At 37.7% G+C, this 21,574-nt stretch overlaps 1 protein-coding gene and 1 pseudogene across 3 annotated transcripts in view; one reads left to right on the top strand and one right to left on the bottom strand.

Moving 5' to 3' along the window:
- Window positions 1–21,131, top strand: part of BEND6 (BEN domain containing 6) — a 56,976-nt gene extending 35,845 nt beyond the window's left edge. For 2 of the 3 annotated variants that reach the window (XM_045843491.1, XM_045843492.1), the window contains exons 4-7: window positions 8,406–8,632; window positions 9,946–10,138; window positions 11,020–11,156; window positions 19,505–21,131. In XM_045843491.1, the coding sequence (XP_045699447.1) occupies window positions 8,406–8,632; window positions 9,946–10,138; window positions 11,020–11,147 (548 nt within the window). In that variant the 3' untranslated portion in view covers window positions 11,148–11,156; window positions 19,505–21,131. Of the gene's footprint in view, window positions 1–7,745; window positions 7,780–8,405; window positions 8,633–9,945; window positions 10,139–11,019; window positions 11,157–19,504 lie in introns of those variants that run through there. The other variant, XM_045843493.1, reaches the window with a different exon arrangement.
- On the bottom strand, window positions 16,972–17,975 carry LOC123821767 (annotated as a pseudogene).
- Window positions 21,132–21,574: the final 443 nt, after the last annotated feature.

Raw genomic sequence — 21,574 nt, forward strand, 5'->3', positions numbered from 1 at the left:
ATAGTGTTATTTAAGACTAGGAAGGCAACTACTAGAAGAAACAGTTAAATGGGTTGGAGGTAGTGGCTTCTAGGACTGGTAATCAGGGTGCTAGTGATAGGGCAGATGACTACTGTTTTTCCTTAAAAGCCTTATTTTATTTAAAAAATAACAAATGCCTAGTACATAATAGATAGCCCAAATCCGATAGCCACCATTTGTTTTTGAAATCAGTAATAAGTAACTTCCCTATATGTAGAACAAAAATGATCAGTTATTTCTCTTCAAGAATGAAAAATCTCATGTTAATTGCAAACAATTACATAATATCTACTAATTATTTTAACAAGAAATGTGTGGGATCGATGAAGAAAAATTCAAAACTCAATAGAGAAGTAATACAAACCCAAATAAATGGAGAGATATATCTCATTCCAACAAGAGAGGCAAAGATGCCATTCATCTCAAATAACTGCTGGATTGAATGGAATCCCCATCAACATACCAGTAATTTTTTGGTTGGTTTTTGGTAATTTGACAATCATTATTCTAAAGTTAACCTGAAAGAATAGTAGGCAAAATCAATTAAGAACATTCTGAAAAGGAATGTGAGGATATAACTTTTCAACATTAAACAATATGAAGTTCCAAAAATTAAAAGCAACTTTCCAGTGCAAGAGTCAGCGGATTAATGGACAGAAAGATATCTCCCAAACAGAACCTCCTGTACACGACAAATAAACGATCCCGAGGACCTGCAGCAGCGAGGTAAAGAGTGTGGCTTTAGAGAGGCCCAATCACTGGATACAAACCCTGGCTCTGCCACCTCCCAGCTGTGTAACCTTGTACAAGCTGTTTAGCCATTCTGTGCCTCAGTTTCCTCATCTCAAAAATAGAAATAATAAAAGAAATTACCTAGGCAACATGTAAGCATTCAGAACAGAGCCTGGCCATAGCAGATGCTCTGTAAGTATTTGCTGCTGTGGTGCTCACTATCACAAGTCATCAGGGCCAGCTGCCTGGTGTGTCACCCATGCAGTCACATGGGGCCCTGCTCTCAGAAAGGCCGCACACAGTGGTTACAGGCTCTGGTGTTACCATATTAAAATTCTTATGAAGTATTCAACAAGGAGTCCTGCATTTTCATTTTTCCCTGGGCCTGGTAATTTATGTAGTGAGTCCTGCAAGTCAATGAGGAAAAGGATGAATTATTCAACAAATCAACCCCAGTGTGTAGGGGTAGGGGCAGGTTCCAGTCAGGTCCTCATTTAACACCATGTGGCATACTAACCACATAACTACAGTTTAAATGAAATGTCCATGTTCTGAATTTAAAGGGGAAGTACCTGTTTAAACACATGAAGCATTTTATCTTTAAAAATTAATAATAAGTATATTCCAATATTGTTCACTAAATAGGCCTACAAACAAGAATCCAATAGCAAAAAGCCCTCCTAGCACCTGGATATGGTCTTCTAACACCATTTTCCACTAAAAATAGTTAGGGTTCTTTGTAGAAATGGCTAATTCGAGGTCTTGCACAGGAGATGTACAAGACGAGCCTTGTCAGGAGGCTTGAACAGGAAATACTTACTATATATGAACATCTTTGCATACCTGAAAGCAAGGAAGTTAGCAAAGACTATGTGGACACATCAGCTAGGAGAGGTTGCCAGTGGCCAAAAGGGGGACAATTTGAGCACCAGTAAGAATGAGAACCACAATAGATAGAAACATATCACATATGTTTAAATGCATGATTCATAATGGTTTGCTTAGAAGAAAAAACTTGATGTCATCTGAAAGAACCAACATTATTCTGAAATCTAGCAAATACAGACCAAAAAATCAAACATTTATTCTACCATTATTATGTGAAATGAACCTCCACATAAACAAATAGTTGAAAAGAGAAAGTTTCCCTTTGTAGAATTCCAGCTAATAAACAAAGAAAAAATTCAAACATGTTTCGCAACTCTTATGACTTAGTGAATCTAATCAGTGACTGCAAATATCACAAAAAAAGTAACAATGAATGAAATGCCATGTGATGGAACTAAAACACTACTTAAATCTGATCAAGCACTACTTAAATCCAATCAATTTATAACTAATACAAGTAACACAAGAATATATTAAACACCATTTTGGGGTTGTAATCCCAGACTATGGGAAGCTTTGCTGGACAAATGACCCAGTTTCTTCAACTAATAAACTGCAAGGAAAACTAGGGAGGGGAACCTTATAGTTTAGATGAAAGAGACAATGACCAATTGTAATATATAGACCTTATTTGATTCCTGATTCAAGCTAACTTTAAAATACATGAGATGTACAGAGAAATTTGAACATTTACTAGGTTTTTTAAAAAAATGACATTAAAGAGCTATTGTTAAGTATTTCTGGCTGTGACAATGGTGTCATAGCTATATATTTTAAGTTTCTTACCTTTAAGAGATACATATGGAAATATTTACAGATACTATGAGATAATGCCTATGATTTGCTTCAGGTAATTTTGAGGGGAGAGAAAAAGTGAATGGGCATATAGATGAAAAAAGATGGCTGTTGGTTATAACAGGAAGGTTGGGTATATGGGTGTTTACTGTTTTTGTGTTTAAATTTTTCCATTGATAGTCTGAAACATATATTTGGGGGGAGCTTACTTGTAAAAAGATGTTCAAACTGTGCAGACTTTGGGGGGAATATTTAAATGATTTGAATAATCAATGACTTTTAAAGCATAAAATAAATAACATACTAAAAATAAAGACTGCTACTTTAACCAAAATAAAAACTAAAAATGTGTGTTTTCAAAAAAAATCTCAAAATTAAAAGTAAACACTCTAACAAAACCAAAATTTATGAGAAATAAAAGGTTAAAATGCTCAATATATAAGGGAGTTAATAAGAATAGCTAACATATTGTGCCTACAATGTGCTGGCCACTCTTATGGGCACTTTACAAAAACCACTTATGTTCTTATAACATAGAAAAAGTATTGATATTCCATGGTCTAATAGGTGATTCATAGAAAAAGTTCAAAGAATCCTAAACAAATACATATTTAACTTTATGATAATCAAATAACTGCAATTTAAACAGTGCTGAGATTTTAGCCTATCAAAATAGTGAAGGCTATTGTTAGTGGTCAATGCTTGTTATTGATGGTGCAGTGAAATGGCTGACTTCTTACATAGCTAGTAGGCACTTAAGCTGGAAGAATCTTTCTGGAAAGCAATTCAGCAATATTCATTGAGTCTAAAATCATTTATACCTTTGACCCACTATTATGCTTTCAGGAATTTATAGCATTGACATGATTATAGATGCGTATGAAGATGTATGTATGTGCTAAACAGTTTGTCAGATTTTTGTTTGTAATAAAGAAAAATTGGAAGCAACCTAAAGTCCAAAAGGAAAAAAGAGGAACATTTAAATAAGTAATAGAACATCAATACCTTAGAATCTTAGGGAACTATTAAAGTTGTATTTTCAAATGGAAAATAACCCATCAACAGGTAAATGCACACATTAATTTTGCAGTATCCATGTAATTGAATATTAGTAACAACAAAAACAATGGCTGACCAAATAACATGAATGAATCCCAAAACATTATGCAGGAAAAAAAAAACAAAAAGAGCATAATATAATGTTTGAATTCATCTATGTGGAATTCTAGAACAGGTAAAACTATCTATGACTCTAGACATCAAATGAGTGCTTGCCTCTAAGGCAAGTCCAGGGATTGACTTAGCAGAGTCATGAAGCAACTTTCCGAGAAGATGGAAATATTCTATGTTGTAATGGGTGTGCATTAGCCAGGTGGATCCTTTTGTCAAACTCATCTCCCTTTATCTACTTAATGTCTGCTCAGACTTTATGTAAGATCTTGCCTTTGATTCAATGTAAATTAGACCTCGAAATTCATATTTCCAAGATAATCTAATAAAATAGGAAAATATTCAACGTATAGTCTTAATTGGAAAACTGAACAGTGATACAAATCTGCATATAGCGTATGGTCCTAATTGTATAAAAGAAAATATGTGAATATATAGAGATACACCGAAACGACAAAGACATTCCAATTAACAGGCAAGAATTAGAAAACACAGTAAATATTCTTGAAACTTCTCTTTATACAGAATTCCCTTTTCTGTTTACATTCTAGCTTTGGACTTCCTGCAGTTCCTCAGATAAGAACCCTGCATTTTCTATGCCTCTGATGACCTCCTCCTTCCCTCTAGGTATTGAATTCCTATTTAGCCTTCAGCACTCTTGTCAGTCTTGACCTCATAGAAGCTTCCTATGCCCCTTCCCTTCCCAGGCTGGGTCAAGCACATTTTATGCTTCTCTTTAACCTAAAGATAAAAGGCCAATGAGGGACTATCACATTTTTCTGAGATCCAAAAGAATAACTATTTGGGAAGCATTAATTCAGGCAGAACCCCAAGTAGTGTTTGGATTAGGAGGTAAAGGCAATGGAGTTGTTTATGAGAAAGAGGAGAGGAATAATTACATCAGTAGAAAGAAGGAATTTCTATAGATACAGATATGCTAACATAGTGATGCTAATTTTAAAGAATGTTTTTAACCTTCAATCTGGCAGCCATAGTATCTGTTTTCTCATCTTTTCAAACACTTGTTTGGGTTACAATGATCCTTTGGGTCCAGGCCAAAGGTTATTTCAGCCAGTTTTTTTTTATTTTATTATTTTTTTAAGATTTTATTTATTTATTTTTAGAGAGGGAAGTGAGGGAGATAGAGAGAGAGAGAGAGAAACATCAATGTGCGGTTGCTGGGGGTTATGGCCTGCAACCCAGGCATGTACCCTGGCTGGGAATCGAACCTGGGACACTTTGGTTCCCAGCCTGTGCTCAATATTTCAGCCAGTTTTAATACTCCAAATGTTGAGGATTAAGATGTGCAAAGGCAATTCCTCTGGAATGGTGGCCATGACTCCATTTTAAAGTGTCTTCATTTTTATCATTTTTTTAACACTTAACAATTGTAATTTTTCATTTCTTTAAGTGTACCTTAGTTAATCAAACTGCAAATTTAAGAGCACTGTCCTCTAGATTTCCAAGTCTGCCTAAGACTTCTTATACCAACTGCAAATTCGGGGGCGGGGGGTTCCAAAATCACCCTCAGTTTCAATAATTTGCTAGAGAAACTCACAACTCAACTGGAACCTATTATATTCATGGTTTCATTTATTACACTGAAAGAATACCAACTAGAATCAGCAAATATTAGAAAAGACACATAGAGCAGAATCTGGGCAGTTTCCAAGTGTGAAGCTTCTGAATGTTGTCCTTAGGTGCATTACCCTCCCGTGTTAGCAGAACATGGCACCGAAGGTTAGACCTCGGTCCTTGAGTTCAGCTAAGAAAAGAATTCAGAGCCAAGAAATTCAAATACAAGAGAAAATTTTTTTCAGAAAATCACCGAGGTAGAAGAAATAAGTTACAGAGACAAAAGAAGGGCCCTTGGAACTTAGGAGAAAGAAAGCAAAGGTACGAGACTTGAGGGAAGAAAGGAGTGGGAAAGGCTCAGGTGTGCTCTAGAGAGAAGAGCATGCTCAGAAAAGAAGGGGTTGGGTTAGGTGTGGGTTGTGAGAGAGAGGGAGGGGGGGGAGAGAGAGAGAGAGAGAATATGGGTTGAGTCCTTTGTCTTGAGAATTTTTACCTGAAGATCTCAGGGAAGGATCTCAATAGACTATTCATCAGCTTTCCAGGTGTGTCTCCTCAGGGTCATGGTCCCCACTGACTGGTCAGCACCAGGGCAGGGGAGTGGTCATTAGTCATCAGAGCTGGTCCTGATGTCAGCCATGGCCTTTCTCCATCCGGCCTTGCTGCTTTTCTGCACCTGGAGCTGAAACATAACTGAGGCCTAGATGTTATCTGTAGTTTGGTCAAAACTCTGCCTCTGTGTCCAACAGACCCGAGGCTTTGTTCTTAAGGTTAGTTGCTGTGGGTCAGAACTTCATTGGCCTGAGGGCTCAATGCTTAAGGAAGTGGCTGTGTAAGTGTTTGTATGAGTCTATGTGGCTATTCTCTGGCTCCCTTGTCCCTCCTCTAAAGGGTTCTACCACATGACTAGTGACATGCCAGGGGAGAGGTCAGGGGAGGGTCCTAACCACATGACCAGCGATATGAAAAGTCAGGGCTTCTAAACTGCATGACCAGTGATATGCTAGGAGAAGAAAGGTCACCCCAGGGGCTGGGGGAGGAGGTCCCACCCCAGTTTTGTCCATCGGTAGGTACCTGGGGCTTTCTGCAATAGTCACCTTCATTACCTGGCCTATCATTCCTACTCCGCTCATGGCTGTCTAACTGCCTGCTACACTAGCATTTATGTGGTACAATATGCATGAGGTGTTGTCCATCCAGGAAGCTCCCCCAAGCTCAGGTATCCAAAATTTTTATTGAGGGTTTATTACATAGGCATGACTGACTGACTGACTGATTGATTGATTGCCTACATAGTTGAACTCAGTCTCTAAATCTTTCTGGCTACTGAGTATGATCATTCTTGCCCTGAGAAACCCCTTAGCATAAACTATAAAGTGCGGTCTGAGGGGCTCACCATAAATAACAAAGATACTCCTACTGAGGAATTTCCAAGGATTTAGGACTGCCTCCCAGGAACTAATGGGGAATTGTGGGGGGGCTGCAGCCTCTCTTTGAGCAGGGGAGATTCTTATTTCACAGAATGGTTATTCAAATAATATCCCCCACCCCGCTCTCACTTCCAAACAGCTGGAATCACATCTGGGTTTGCTTTCAGTTTCATCCCATCACCTAACATAGTGGTTGGAAAATGTTGAGTCTGCATGATATGCTACAGTTACCCTTGAACAATGTGGGGTAAGGAGTGCTGACCATACAGTTGGAAATCCATGTATAACTGACTCTCCAGAAACTTAACCTCCAATAGTCTTCTGTTGACTCAAAGCCTTACTGATAACATGAGCAACCGATGAACACGTTTTTGTATATGTATTATATTATATGCATTCATGACACCTAAATTTTTCTTAATTTTTCTAGGTTATGCAGTTTGTGAGTTTTTTCAAATTGTCACAGATCTCCAAAAATTTTTCAAAATTATTTCTGGAAAAAATCTGAGTATAAATGGACCAGTGCAGTTCAAACTCATGTTGTTCAAAGGTCAACTGTAGTTTATGATGTGAAATTGGCAGAGTCTGAATTTGAATCTTGGTTCTTCTTTTCACTAATTGGGTTGACCCTGGATGGGTTATTTACCTCTCACTGCCTAACTGTCTCACCTATAAATTGGGGATAATGATAATGCCTGTCTCAGAAAGTTGCAATGAGGATTAAATAAATAAACATGAGTTAAGTTCCCAGAATAATGTATGGTACAGCGTAAAAGCTAGGTCAATGTTTAACATTATTAAATGCTCAATAAGTAATTTCTGATTGAATGAGTGTCTGGCAAAGGAGAAGTACTTAGTAAATATTAATTGAATGAATATAACATTCATGATTTTCTTTTTTAGTAGAGTTTCCAATTTTTCTTTTAATATAATACCAGATATATCAATATGCCATCAATATGCCTGATTTTCAGCTCTCAAACCTTATATTACTCTAAAGATTATAGCATAATAATATGCTTAAGAAAAGTATAAAAAATATTTCAGTCTTTTTGACCCTCAGCCATAAAGTGAGGAGTTGAATTAGACAGGGTTCAAGGTGACTTCCAACTCCAACAAAATGTTATTTGTCCTTAGGAAACTAAATATAACAACAGAGAAGACCATTTTACATGGAGACATGAAACCTTTGAATGTGTAAGTTTCTATTGAAAAAAAAAAACAAAGACTAAATTCAATTAATTACCAGAATTCATCTTTGATACGTGAAAAAAATAGATTTGAGTTTCGGCAATGAATTTTTATTAGTTTGATGGAATTTGACTCCCTGGCAAACCACTCACAAAGGTCACGTAAAATTTACTTTAATCTGTGAGAAATAGCTTGTTTTATCTTGTCACTTAAACTGGCTTAATGTGAGTATCTGGAAGGTGATTGATAACAGAATCGGTAATGTCTCCAAACAAGAAATTAAACACTTTCAAATAATACTACTAGCAACTGGAAAAAGAATCAACTCATTAAAACATTCATTTTAGTTATGATGTAATGTGTAAACATTTAAATACGATCTCCAAAAGTTTTTGAAATTGATTTTTATTACTGAGCAATTACATTATTTAATAATAAAAAGTAAATATGTCCCAACCACTCTTCTTGCTGTGTTTATTTTCCAAAGGTAGCAAATGTTAACAATTTGTTCCACATATTTCTATGCATATACACACAAAAGAAAATGTATATATGCCCCTGTTATTAAAAGTCTTTGTAAAGTGCTACTTTTTCTTGCCATTTTAGTGTTACCACAAGCAGTCACCCAGTTTGAAGAATTGGTTGGTATGGCGGAGGCAGTGCTTAAGGGTAGAGGAGCCATGGTCACGTCTGCATCCACCCTCTGGAGAGCAACAAACAACTCCTCACCAGATTCGTTTGCCTCAATGTGCAGTAATTCTAATTCTAATTCTAATTCCAGTTCACCAATCTCCTTGAGAGCTGAAGAGGAGCATCATACTGATGAAAAACAGGTCAGTTGAAATACCTGCCCTATCTTTTTCTGGGATATAGTTAAATACAAAAATTAAAATAAGAGTACAAAGTAACAATTGTTTAATCAGATGTCTTTTGGAAACTTCAGGTCATAACCATAACATTCCAATTGCATGAAATGATTTTTTATGATAAATCTAATATTTGTAAAACAAATATTCAGTTTAGAAAACTAAAGTCAAATTGTGGATAGTGATAAAGTTTTTAAACTAGAAAATTCTTAATCCAGTGACAGAAGGATAGCTCTTCATTCGAAATTATATCATTAAGAGAGGGTAAATTTCATCCTCTCCATGCTGTCTGGACAAAATTCTTTTTCTATTTTCTTGATTTCTTTTCATGAAGAAACAGAAACTAAGAGGACAAGAGTTTTATTAGAATTAGGTATCATATTTGGAAAATACGACTTCTCGAGCAATAATTAAATACGAAAAATCTAACATTCAGAATATTTGAATCTTAGTGTGTTAGATTTCTTTTTGTGTATAACAGATTACCACAAAATTAGTAATTTGTAGTAATACAAACTTATTGTCTCAGAGTTCTCTGGGTCAGAAGGGTGGTGACATCAAGCTGCTGGAAGGTGCACTCCTTTCTGGAGGCTCAGTGGAAGAATCTGTTTCCTGTTCATTTGGGTTGTTGCAGAATTCAGTTTCTGGGGTTTTAGACAATGAGTTCCAATTTTCCTGCTGACTGAAAACTGAATGCCTGCTTCTAGAGGCAACCACATTCCTTGCTTTGTGGCCCACTTCCACCGCCCTCAAAGCCAGCCAGGGCGAGTGAAGCCCCTCCCACTTTTCCAATCTCTCCTCCTCCATCTTTTTTCCTGACCCATTCTTCCACCTTCCTCTTCTTCATGGAAGGGCTCCTGTAATGAGATGGGGCCCACCTGGATAATCCAGGATAATCTTCCAATCTCATGACTTTAATCATACATACAAAGTTGTTTTTCCCATGTAAGTAACATATTCACCGGTTCCAGGGCATGGGATGTGGATATCATCAGTGGGCCATTATTCTGCCCACCAGACTTAGTTGAAGCACCAAATCTAGAGCCTATAACAAGTTTTGTACATAGTCTGTAACAAACACCTCATAAATATTTGGAATTGTATCAAAGGTAATATTTAACTTTAGCCCCTAAAATACAAAGTATATACTAAAAGTATAATACATCACCTTAAAGAACGTTGATTTTGTTTTCTGGTATGCCTTAATGAATAATATATTTCTCCAGATATCACTTTCTTTTTCTTTTCCAATTTCATTTATCATTTTTTTATTTTTTTAGTTCAAGATTGAAAAATGGCAGATTGCCCGTTGTAACAAGAGCAAGCCTCAGAAGTTTATTAATGATTTAATGCAAGTGCTTTACACAAACGAGTACATGGCCACACACAGCCTGACGGGTGCAAAGTCCTCTACTTCGAGGGAGAAAGCTGTCAAGCCAGCTATGAATCAGAATGAAGTTCAAGAAATTATAGGTGATAACACGATTGTATTACATTGTCACAGGAATTTGAAATTACTTTACCCTTCAAGGTTAACTGATCCTTTTATGATCTTTTTCTTCAAATTTATTTTTTTCTATGAAAGAAGGAACCTCAGGATAGTCTAAGCCCTATTAAATATGAAACATTTTATAGAAAATTTTTACACTAAAAGTAGATATTAAACTAAAACTAAATTTTATATCACTGAAATGTTTGGCTTCATAAAATTCATAGCTTTAGAAAAGTACATTTAATTTTTAAAATCCTTTCAACCAAAATTTCAGTAACAGTTTATATCTTATTTTGTCTTTTTTATCTTTGTTCTATTTCTTATTTTTTATTCTAGAAAGATAGAGGTTAATTTGACTCTTATTTATGGTTTTTAAGTTAATAAATCTCTTTAAATATAATAATTTAGATTTTCATATAATTTTTTTTTGCAAGCATCCAACAAATCTAGGGAATCACGGAATGCCAGCTCTCTATATTTGAATGGCACGTAATTTCTCACTTGGAAAAAAATCAGATGGACTCTAGTTGTCTCAGCTGATGTTGGGATGGATGAAATTAAATTCTGAACATTTTGGAGCAAGCAGACAGAGTTCAGAGCAAGTAGCAAAGTTAAAGTTGAGTGGTACCATAAGAAGACAAATATGTACGTTCTAAATGTATAACTTAGACCTTTGTTATCTCTTGCTTTGCTTTGTAAAACCTGCCTATATGTTCATCTATTTAAATGTCTCATGGGTGTTTGGGCTGCTTTTGCAAAATGAAGGCAAAATTATAATGTGGACTGCTTCATGTCTTATCTCAGTTCATGCCGTAAGATGCAAAGACCTCATCAAGTGTTTGTGTTACTGTGGTCTTTGCAGGAGTCACCAAACAGTTATTTCCCAACACTGATGACGTCTCCATCAGAAGAATGATAGGGCAGAAGCTGAACAACTGCACCAAGAAGCCAAACATAAGCAAAAATATGAACTCTCAGGATATTAAGTAGATCCTTTCGGTAAGTACATTAAATCTTCACAATTCTTTTAACGTAGCAGGAAGATGTAATACTTTTATCCTTGGAGAAGTATGTTCCAAACACTCTCTACAGAATACTGGTGGTCTGTGAAATGCTGGTATTCCTGGGGGTGAGGGTGGGGACAGGAAAGGAAATTTAGATTTGGGAACAATGAGTTCAATTACACAGATTTTCTTTTCCTAGCACCTCTCAGATATTTTGATACTCTTTAATATGCTCAAGTGCACCAGAAATCTCTAAGAAGCTATATAGTATGTAGTATTGTCCAAATGTGTTTTACTGAGGAACTTCTTTTTTTCCTCCACAGAATATACATTAAGTTGTGGGTAGAAAGGAGCCAACGGAGGAACACAGGACAATGTAGGAAGTGTTTCTCCAGAACAGAGGCAATGCACACCCTTGGGGAATATCTGTGGGACATCAGTGGGACTGAACTCACAACCCTAATACAGTGATTTGACCTGGGCACAAACTCCTGGCTGGAAGTATCGAGGGCTTTCCTCCACCATCCCCCATTCTGCTCCTCATTGTCTTTGGATCTTTAAATCAGTTGTTATAGTTTGTTGGTTTGATAAAGAGTTTTACCAAGATGTTTGTACTATGCTAAGAAAAAGAATTATTTCTTTTTAGTGAGTTCTGAGGAAGATACACTTTAGACTCGGGCCCTGCCCTAGATAAAAGTGTGAAATGGAATTTCACGTTTGCTTTAGCAAACCAAAGTCCTGGCTGTTTCACTTGTGCTTACCCTTCCTCTCCATTATTTTGATGGGAAATATGTAAAAAATATGCAGTACTGTGTTATGAATATTTTAATTCATAAATAGAGGTATTTAGTAAACTCATGAGGGCAGGTGTTTGATCATTTAACTTCTGCTTTGTCTGTTCTCCACCTAACCCTAGCCACCCCTGAGACCATTTTGTCTTTTTTTTCTGTGTCCACGAATTCTTTCTCTTTTTTTATCTTTTCTGCTTTACCCTTACACTCCGCCCCCCATCACCTTCCCCCCGCCCCGCATCCCTGACCGAGAGCTGTCAGCCTGGTCTCTATCCATGAGTCCATCTCTGTGTTTCTTCTGACCATGTTTTAAATGTAACGTGAAACTGCAGTGATTGCAGTAATTCAACTAACCCACCCTGCACCCATTGCTGACCAGCACCCCATCCTCCTTGAGGGTCCCTTACTGTTTTTCTATACAAGTAAGGCTACTGATGAGGGGCAACAACAGTCTTTCTTCCTTAAAAACAAACAGAAGCATTTATCACAACTTCAGGGGTCCATTCCCTTGGCTCATATATATGGGTAGACTGACTTGAAGATTTACAAAAGATAAGGATATCTAATTCCCAAGTGATTAAAAAGTTCAATAGACTGTGAGTTTCATGGCTTCTCAGTTAGTAGATAATTGCTTAAATGAGCCCTTGGAACATAACACTTTGACAGGGGGTTGCTCTGTCACGCTGATGTATAATGGCCACGTTCCCTCTCTAACTGCCATGCAACCAGACACATAAGTCATAAAGCTATCTTTTGTAGCACATTATTTTTTATTTTTAATATATTTTATTAATTATGCTATTACAGTTGTCCCATTTCCTCCCATTCATTCCATCCTACCCTGCACACCCCCTCCCACCCACACTCCCCCCTTTAGTTCATGTCCATGGGTCATAAGTTCTTTAGTTTCTACATTTCCCATACTATTCTTGCCCTCCCCCTGTCTATTTTCTACCTACCATCTATGCTACTTATTCTCTGTACCTTTTCCCCCTCTCTCCTCCTCCCACTCCCCTGTTGCTAACCCTCCATGTGATCTCCATTTCTGTGGTTCTTTTCCTGTTCTAGTTGTTTGCTTAGTTTGCTTTTAAGTGTGGTTGTTAATAAGTGTGAGTTTGCTGTCATTTTACTATTTATAGTTGTGATCTTCTTTTTCTTAGATAAATCCTTTTAACATTTCCTATAATAAGGGCTTGGTGATGATGAACTCCTTTAACTTGACCTTATCTGAGAAGTATTTTATCTGCCCTTCCATTCCAAATGAAAGCTTTGCTGGATAGAGCAATCTTGGATATAGGTCCTTGTCTTTCATGACTTGGAATACTTCTTTCCAGACCCTTCTTGCCTGTAAGGTCTCTTTTGAGAAATCAGCTGACAGTCTGATGGGAACTCCTTTGTAGGTGACTGTCCCTTTATCTCTTGATGCTTCTAGAATTCTCTCCTTCATTTTAATCTTGGGTAATGTAATTATGATGTGCCTTGGTGTGTTCCTCCTTGGGTCCTACTTCTTTGGGACTTTCTGAGCTTCCTGGACTTCCTGGAAGTCTATTTCCTTTGCCAGATTGGGGAAGTTCTCCTTTATTATTTGTTCAAATAACTTTTCCACTTGTTGCCCTTCCTCTTCCCCTTCTGGGACCCCTATAATTCAGATGTTGGTACGTTTAAAGATGTCCTGGAGGTTCCTAAGCCTCTCCTCATTTTTTTGAATTCTTGTTTCTTCATTCTTTTCTGTTTGGTTATTTCTTTCTTCCTTCTGGTCCACTCCAATGATTTGAGTCCCAGTTTTCTTCCCATCACTATTGGTTCCCTGTGCATTTTCCTTCATTTCACTTAAAGTAGCCTACATTTTTTCATCTAATTTGCGACCAAAATGAACCAATTCTGTGAGCATCCTGATCACCAGTGCTTTGAACTGTGCATCTGATAGGTTGGCTATCTCTTCGTTGCTTAGATGTACTGGCTCTGAGGCTTTGATCTGTTCTTCCCTTTGGGTCCTTTTGGGGGGGGGTTCTAATCACGCCTGTTCTGTATGACGGGTGGAACCTTAGGTGTTCACCAGGGCAGAGCAACCCAGTTGCTGCGTTGTGATGATGTATATGGGGGCAGGGTCCGAGAGGGAACAATGGCACTTGCTCCACTCTCGTATTTCAGTCCCTTCCACTGCTTCCCACAAGCAAATTGAAGCCTTCTGATGCTGGTTCCTGGGTGGGTGGGCTTGTGTACATTCTAGGACCCCGTGGGTCTCTCCAATGAACTCTCCTGTGAGGCTGGGAGCCTCTCCTGGCACCTCAACTCCCACAAGTGTTTTCAACCGCTGCTTTTAGGCTTTATTTCCTGGAGCTGGGGCCCTGGGTTGCATGGTCTGTCTTGCTCACCATTTTCACCTGGTTTATCTGCACTCGAATGTGTGTCCATGGTCAGCCAGCGGCCTTGCGCGCCTCACTGGGTCTTCCAGCTGCCACCTGTGTGCCCGGGATCGCCAACCACTGCTTTTTCCTGCCGTGACCCCTCTCCACTGCCTGCCAATTCCACCCCTCTTATGTATCTGGATGAAATGGTTGTTGGACTTCCGTACAGTTCAATTTTCTGTCAGATCTGGTTGTTTTTTGTTTCTAAATTTTTGTTGTCCTTAATTTTGGTTGTGCGAGGAGACACAGTGTGTCTACCTACACCTCCTTGTAGCACATTATTGTATTTCAGAGCCTCTCAAAGCACATCAGTAATCTAACTCCTCCCTGTTTAATATCTCAGACTGCCAAGGGTAAGCACAAAACTCATCCCTGATAAGATCAGTCAGCAGACTGTTGAAGAAATTGAAGTTAAAAAATTTTTATATCAGTTTTGTTTGTACTTGCCAATGCTAGTGCTATTAAACCCCCTGGATATGGCCTTAATTAAAATTATTAAAAAGAACAAATCTTTTGCTATGGACACAATATGTTTCAGTGCCTTCTGAGCCTGAGCCTTGTTGCCAGGTTGTTAATGATAGAAATGGGTGTATCATGAATCAGAAGTAGAGATTAACAAGGTGTCGGAAGTATGTTCTGAATGGAAAAAAGTTTGTTTTAATTGACAGACATCTTTCATTTGAAGGATAGCAAAAGCAAAATTATTTTGAAAGGACAGAAAATAAGCTAGAAAGCACAGAAAATACCCTAGGGATTTAGCCAAGCTTGAGGTAGTAGTCAGACATAGCACCATCTAGTGGTCTTTGGAACCCAAAAGGTGACTACCCTTCTTTAGTCAATCCATGCCTTCTGCTCAGCCTCTTTCTCCGTAAAGTATTATTTGAAAAAAAATTTTTTCCTTTGCATTACTATTAGCAGGTGATATGTTGCAAAATCACATATACTTACATGAATTCTTATTCATTCAAAAAGCCTAGCATCCCCCACTGACGTGCTCTGTGGTGACTGTGCCCTCCACCCAGTACTGAGTTCAAGGTTGCCACTAGTCATTTAGATCTGACAGGACAACCACTTCCCGGCTAAGACTCATTTCCTTCAGGATTAGTGCTACATTCCATCTTCCTCTTTTTTCATCTATTCTCTCTCACTCCTCTGATTGCTGTTAGGCCAAAGTGAGAGGCAACAAGCATTTATTTGAGATCCAAAAGAATAGCTATTAGGAAAGCACTGATTCAGGCAGAAACCCAAATAGTGTTCTGATGAGAAGGGAAGGCAAGGATTATTTATGAAAAAGGGAAAGGAAACAGTTACATGAATAGAAGAAATTTTTATTGTTCAGAGAATCTAACACAATGATGCTAATTCTAAAGAATGGTTTTAATTTTTAGTCTGGTAGTCATAATATCTACTTTCTTATTATCTTTACTTACAGTTGTTTGAGACACAATGCTGCTTTAGGCCCAAGCCAAAGGTTATTTTGCCCTGTTTAACATTCCAAGGGTTTGAGAAATAAGACGTGCAAAGACCATTCCTCAGGGATGGCAGCTCTGACTCCATTTCAAAGTGGTTCCATTTATATTCTTTTTTTTAATGCCTTTAAGCAGCTTGCATGTTGCCAAGAGTTTGATGTTGCCAGCCTTTCTGGCCTTTCTCCATTTTTTTGCTTCTCTCTTATAGGAGCTGAAGAAAATTACATTTATAAGAATAACAGAATATTAGAATACCACTTCTATAACATCCCACTAAGTGGTCAAACAGCCTTCTCCAGAAATATCCAACACTGCCTCAGTATATATAATCTGCACCATGATATTACATATGTATATATTATAAGTTAAAGATTATCTAATATAGCAGTGCTGAAACAGGGTAGGAGGGCTTTTGTCTGCTGCCTCTCAACTGGGGGATATTTGAAAATGTCTGAAGTTATTTTTGGTTGTTACAACTGGGTGATACTACTGACATCTAGTGGACAAAAGCCAGGGATGCTGCTATACATCCTCCAATGTATAGATAGGGACCACAAAGAATTACCCAGCCCAGAATACCAGCTGTGCCAAGGTTGAAAAATCCTAGTCTAAAATGTTTTCCTTATTTTAGAGATAATGAAACTAAAGCCTAAAGTGGCAAAGTGAACTGATAGCGTCATACAATTAGTGACTATTGGAGAGCCAACACTAGCATACAGTTTTTCATTTCTTTTTTTTTTTTGGGGGGGGGGTTGGGGGAGACGTCACAAAAAGAAATTTACTGAAATCCAGAGGGAAAATAAATTATAGAAACCATATATGACATAAAAATGGCCACATTTACATAGCAGCAACCTTGATAAACAACTGGCCATAGACAGGGCATGGAATTTGTCAGTCCCCAATCTCTTCATCTCTGCCGGAGGGGCCAGTGCAGTACAGGTTCAATTGCGTAAGACTTGGTTCCTGACTCTTAAGAGCTGGCCAGATAACACAGTGTGGCTTAGTTCCAGGCAAACACAAAATGACCCTTCTCTAATCATGAAGGGCTCTGTTTCATTTAGTACTAGAGAAGATTCCTTTGTACTCTGACCCTGACCTATCCCTGAAGTATCCTGGATTCTGGAATTTGTAAGATTCTTCTAGTTCTTCTGGCTGGTGATGGACAAGGTCAGACTGTGCTATCAGCACAACAGCACCTCCTGGTCTGTGGACACAGCATTAGCTTCTCCCCTGGGAAAAGGACAAGCTGAGCAGTCCACCACAAGGGCCTCCTGCATGGCCAGAGACTCTGTGGAGTGGACATTGGGCCTTGGGGTAGAGGGCCTGGCAGGCAAAGGTGCCACTCTGCAGCAAATGGAATGAAAGTTGAGGCTTGGCCACAAGGAGCAAGTCAGAGAACAGGAAGGACATTCGGGAGAGGATCCCCACAAGGCAGCACCACCCACTGGTTCCTGCACCAGCCAGCTCTGGTGTAGGAACCAGCAACCTGAGGTCAGTCCCTGTGCCTGGCTTCCATTGAGCAGAGCCTGGACACGCCAGAGGAGCTGGTCATTCTTCTGTTTCTGCCCAATGGTGAGGACTTCTTGAGTAGTCTCACTTTTTAATCAAGAAGCCCATGTGGGCTACCAGTGCTCAGGGTATTTGGGACTTGAGTTTTCTGCCAAAGCAACAACAAGATTCTCATGCTATTGGAGCCTCTGCAGAGCCAGAATGAGCAAGTCCTGGAGCTAAAGGCCTCCAGAGTCAGGGTGGCCTTCCTGAAGCTGCACAAACTTCCAGAAACATTTGCTCCTGCATAGTGGTCCAAGACTTCTCTCCATTGGCAGCAAATTGGGTGCAGAGGTCCAGGTCAGGGAAGAAGCCCTCCAGGACCAGTCCCAAGTGCCCTCCTTCCAGGAAGGGAAGCAGCTCTTGGCTTGCACATAATTGAGCTCCCAGGGCCCAAACAGGGTCTGGCGTTCTGGTGGTCGAGCATGCCCTTGGCTTTCAGAATTCCCATGAAGTATGTGGCCATCAGCCCCAGCTGTTCCCGGCAGCGCTGCTAGGTCTCCAGCAGCTCCCAGGCTGTGTGGGAGTGTTTCTGCTCCCAGAGGGCAAGCTGCTTTTGCACCAGCCACCGAGCAGTGGGGCCCGGACTCTCCATGACTGGCCAAAGGTAGTTGTTTGTAGTTCATCTAGACTGGTGTTTGACCAAACAACAGTACCACAGCCTAGCCAAGCTGACACATAAAATGAAATGTTTTAGGGCCAGAACATCTGGTTTTGAAGCCTGCTCCAGCTCTTAATAAATGCACAGCCTTTGGAAAGGATCTAGACCTCTCTGAATTTACTTAGCTCAGGAATGGATTCAGGATTTATGGAACTTACAGCGTGTAGAATGTGAAAAATTCTCTTTAAGAAAAGAAACACAACAATTATGAATACACAATTTGTTACAACTGTAGATATTAATTTTGAATAAATAAATCATGAAAACTACATAATGGTTAAAAGTTAACAAATTTCTCAAATATCCCATTATGTAGAGGAAATTACATAATATTGTTGTTAACATCTCTACAATACTTTTATTCTGTTTTGGGGGGATTGCATACATGTTAGTTGCCTCTTCATTTGAAAACAATTTTGTAAAGCCTTTTCCATAAAAAGAATAGAAAAATAATTTACACTATCTTCTAGCATACTTGATAGAAAATTCCTCCTTTTTTTTTCCTTTTGATAGTTTACAGAGGTTTAAGTTCTCAACTCTTTGTTAAAAATGTGCTTTTTAGGATTGTTGCCAAATTCAGGAAACCTCCATTGAGTTTCTTTGATACCTTAGCTTTAAGATTTCAGGGCATTTCAAGTTTTCTCTGGAGTAAGTGCTCTTAAATATTCTTTGAATTGACCATGTTCGTAGCATTCCTAGAAGACATTGCAAACTGGAATGACCAGCAATAATGTAACTGTACATGAACGAGGTTACAAAGCCAAAATATATATCCCAGCCAGTCCTTAACAAAATCTCAGAAATACCCACTGACACTCTGTGGTTACAGTTAGAGGACAAACTATGAACGAGAGGCAGTTACAATAGAGAGAGACAAGGGTCTTAACTGATTATAGCTGAAATGCCTAATTTTGGCAAATTTAACAAAAACATATAAACTTGTGAGGGGATTATAGGGCCTTTTTCTTGCAAGGTCCCAATGCAAGTAAGTGTTATTCACTTCACAGTAACTCTGCCTCTGGCCAGCTTAGCTCATTTGGTTTTCTTGAGTTTTGAAAGAGGCAAAGCAGATTGGGGAAACTGCCTGATATTTAAGAATCAATAAATGTTACTGAAGAATGAAAAAAAAATTGTTGATAAATTTTTAAGATGGTTGATGGGTATTTGGGAAGGGTTCATTTTACTCCGTGTGTTTGAAATTTTACCTATTAAAAAGTTTCTTAAAAGTCATTTTGAATCAAAATGTATGCTAAGTATTTCAACTGTTGTCTATACTGAAATTCTCTGCAAAGATCATTAAAAAATTCATAAATCACCTCAATAATAATGCTTCTTATTAACAATTTGTATTGTTGAGCAAAAATTTGTACTGGACACAACAATAAATAATTCATACCACTGTTAACATACTATAAGAATTCTAAAATGAATTTGCTTTGTTTCTTGAAATTTGCTTTTCATAGGTACTACCAGTATCTGAAATAAAGCACCTCCAGTTTTAAATCTATCATTGGATTTTGTTGGAGACGCTGCCACCTGCCTGGCAGTGAGCACAGAAACACGGCAGGGACAGGCTGTGAGACATCTGTAACACCGATGGACTCTTCCGATGGAGCAGCAAGCCTGCTGAAGAAGCTGCATGTAGATTCCACCCTAAATACCCACAATGCATCAAACTAGAGAATTTTTAGCAGTCAAATAAGCATGCATTATGATTTCTTGCATTTTTCTATTCCCAAATGCTTCCTGTACAGCTCACCTAACATGATAGTCGACTGCTGTACATGTATCATTACCAGTCACTCTCCGTTTCAGTTTTCAGATCTTTAGCATGAGCACACGTGTGGAACAGTGTGGTGAAATGATCAGTGTCCACGAACAGCAGAGCAGCAAAGTCATCCTAAAATCTGGTAATCATATCTGACCAAGCAATAGGGTTTTAGCAATAAAATTCAGGATAATTCTGTTTTTAAAATATATAAAATAGAAATAAAAAATGACAGCAGCAAGATCTTTTATTTTAATATGAAACTATTTCACTGTATTTCTAAAAAGGAAATAAACCTGAATTTAATGTTTATGATAGTTAAAACAGGGCATCAACTTTCAGAAAAAAAATTATGTTTACATGCTTCTAACTTTTTATTGCCCAAAGTAAAATTATAGATATGTAATATAAAACATCAATATCATCTAAAACATTCTTTATAAGAGGTAATATTCTATATATTTGGTTATATTGCTATACTGCTTAGTTTTAACTGGTTTGTTTCCATAGCTTCAGAAGAAAAAATAATTAAACAAATCACATGGGATTGATAATCACACAAAAAAGAAAAATGCCATTTTGTAAATGAATGAAGCTAAAACATTCTTCATCAAGAAGCTTCTCCTTCGTTGTCACACGTGACAACTCTGCATTGCCACACCATGCTTCTTCGGTGCGCAGAGTTAGGTCTAAACTTGGAAAGAGGATGCATATAACAGAAAGTTCAGTACTGTGGACCCAGGGAACATTCCATAAATGTTGCTTGATAACAATGTAGTTGTACAAAATGAATATTCTTTAGGAAATAACTTATGTTAGCATTTGCTACTTTTACTTAAATATGAATAAATACCATTGAAAGCATAAAAAGTATTTGCTTGTTTTTATTAATGTATAGAATCTGGGGGTGGGGATCCCTTTCTATGCTGATGGCTTCTTTACCCATACATTAAGTGTATGTGGCTCTGGCTTGTTTGTCCTCTAAAGAGCTCTGCTATGTAGAATATACACACAATACCCATAGTAAATGTTCATTCTATGTAGATATATACACAATGTCCAGGGTGCTTAATATTATACATGTTATTTCCTTAAAAAAATACTTTGTAATATAAGTTTTGCCTATTCAATGTAAATAAAATTTACTTTTCAAAACACAACTGTATTATTCAAATGAAACATCTATGGTTTTTCCTTAAAGTGTTTTCAGGTAGCCCTGGCCAGATAGCTCAGTTGGTCAAAACATTATCCCAATACATCAAGGTCATGGGTTTGATCCCCCGTGAGGGCACATTCAAGAATCAGCTAATGAATGTATCAATAAGTGGAACAAAAATATTGATGTTTCCTCTCTCTCTCTTCCTTCCTTTCTAATATCAATCAATAAAAATTTTTAGAAAGTATTTTGAGATATGCTGATATTTTTATGGATAATAGAATATATGTATTGTTTTTAATTCCACTTCATATATTGGTTCTAAATTCATTACAAGTTAGGAAAACTATTGAAACTGAATAGAGTACCCAGAAAGCAACTGATGGCTATATATGTGTAATGTACATGTTATGTATTTGCATATATAATAATTTAGAATATGATTAAAGTAGAACCTTTAATAATGGGGGAAAAGGATGCTCATTCAATAAATGACACAAAAACAACTGGTGAATGAAAATTAAGTCAAATTTCTACTTTATTTCATGAAGAATTACAGATTAATAAAAAGTAAAAATGGGACTAAGATGAAAGGACTGTTTTTATATT

Source organism: Phyllostomus hastatus, unplaced genomic scaffold, assembly GCF_019186645.2.
Source record: "Phyllostomus hastatus isolate PE091 unplaced genomic scaffold, TTU_PhHast_1.1 phas_contig_40, whole genome shotgun sequence".
NCBI lineage: Eukaryota > Metazoa > Chordata > Mammalia > Chiroptera > Phyllostomidae > Phyllostomus > Phyllostomus hastatus.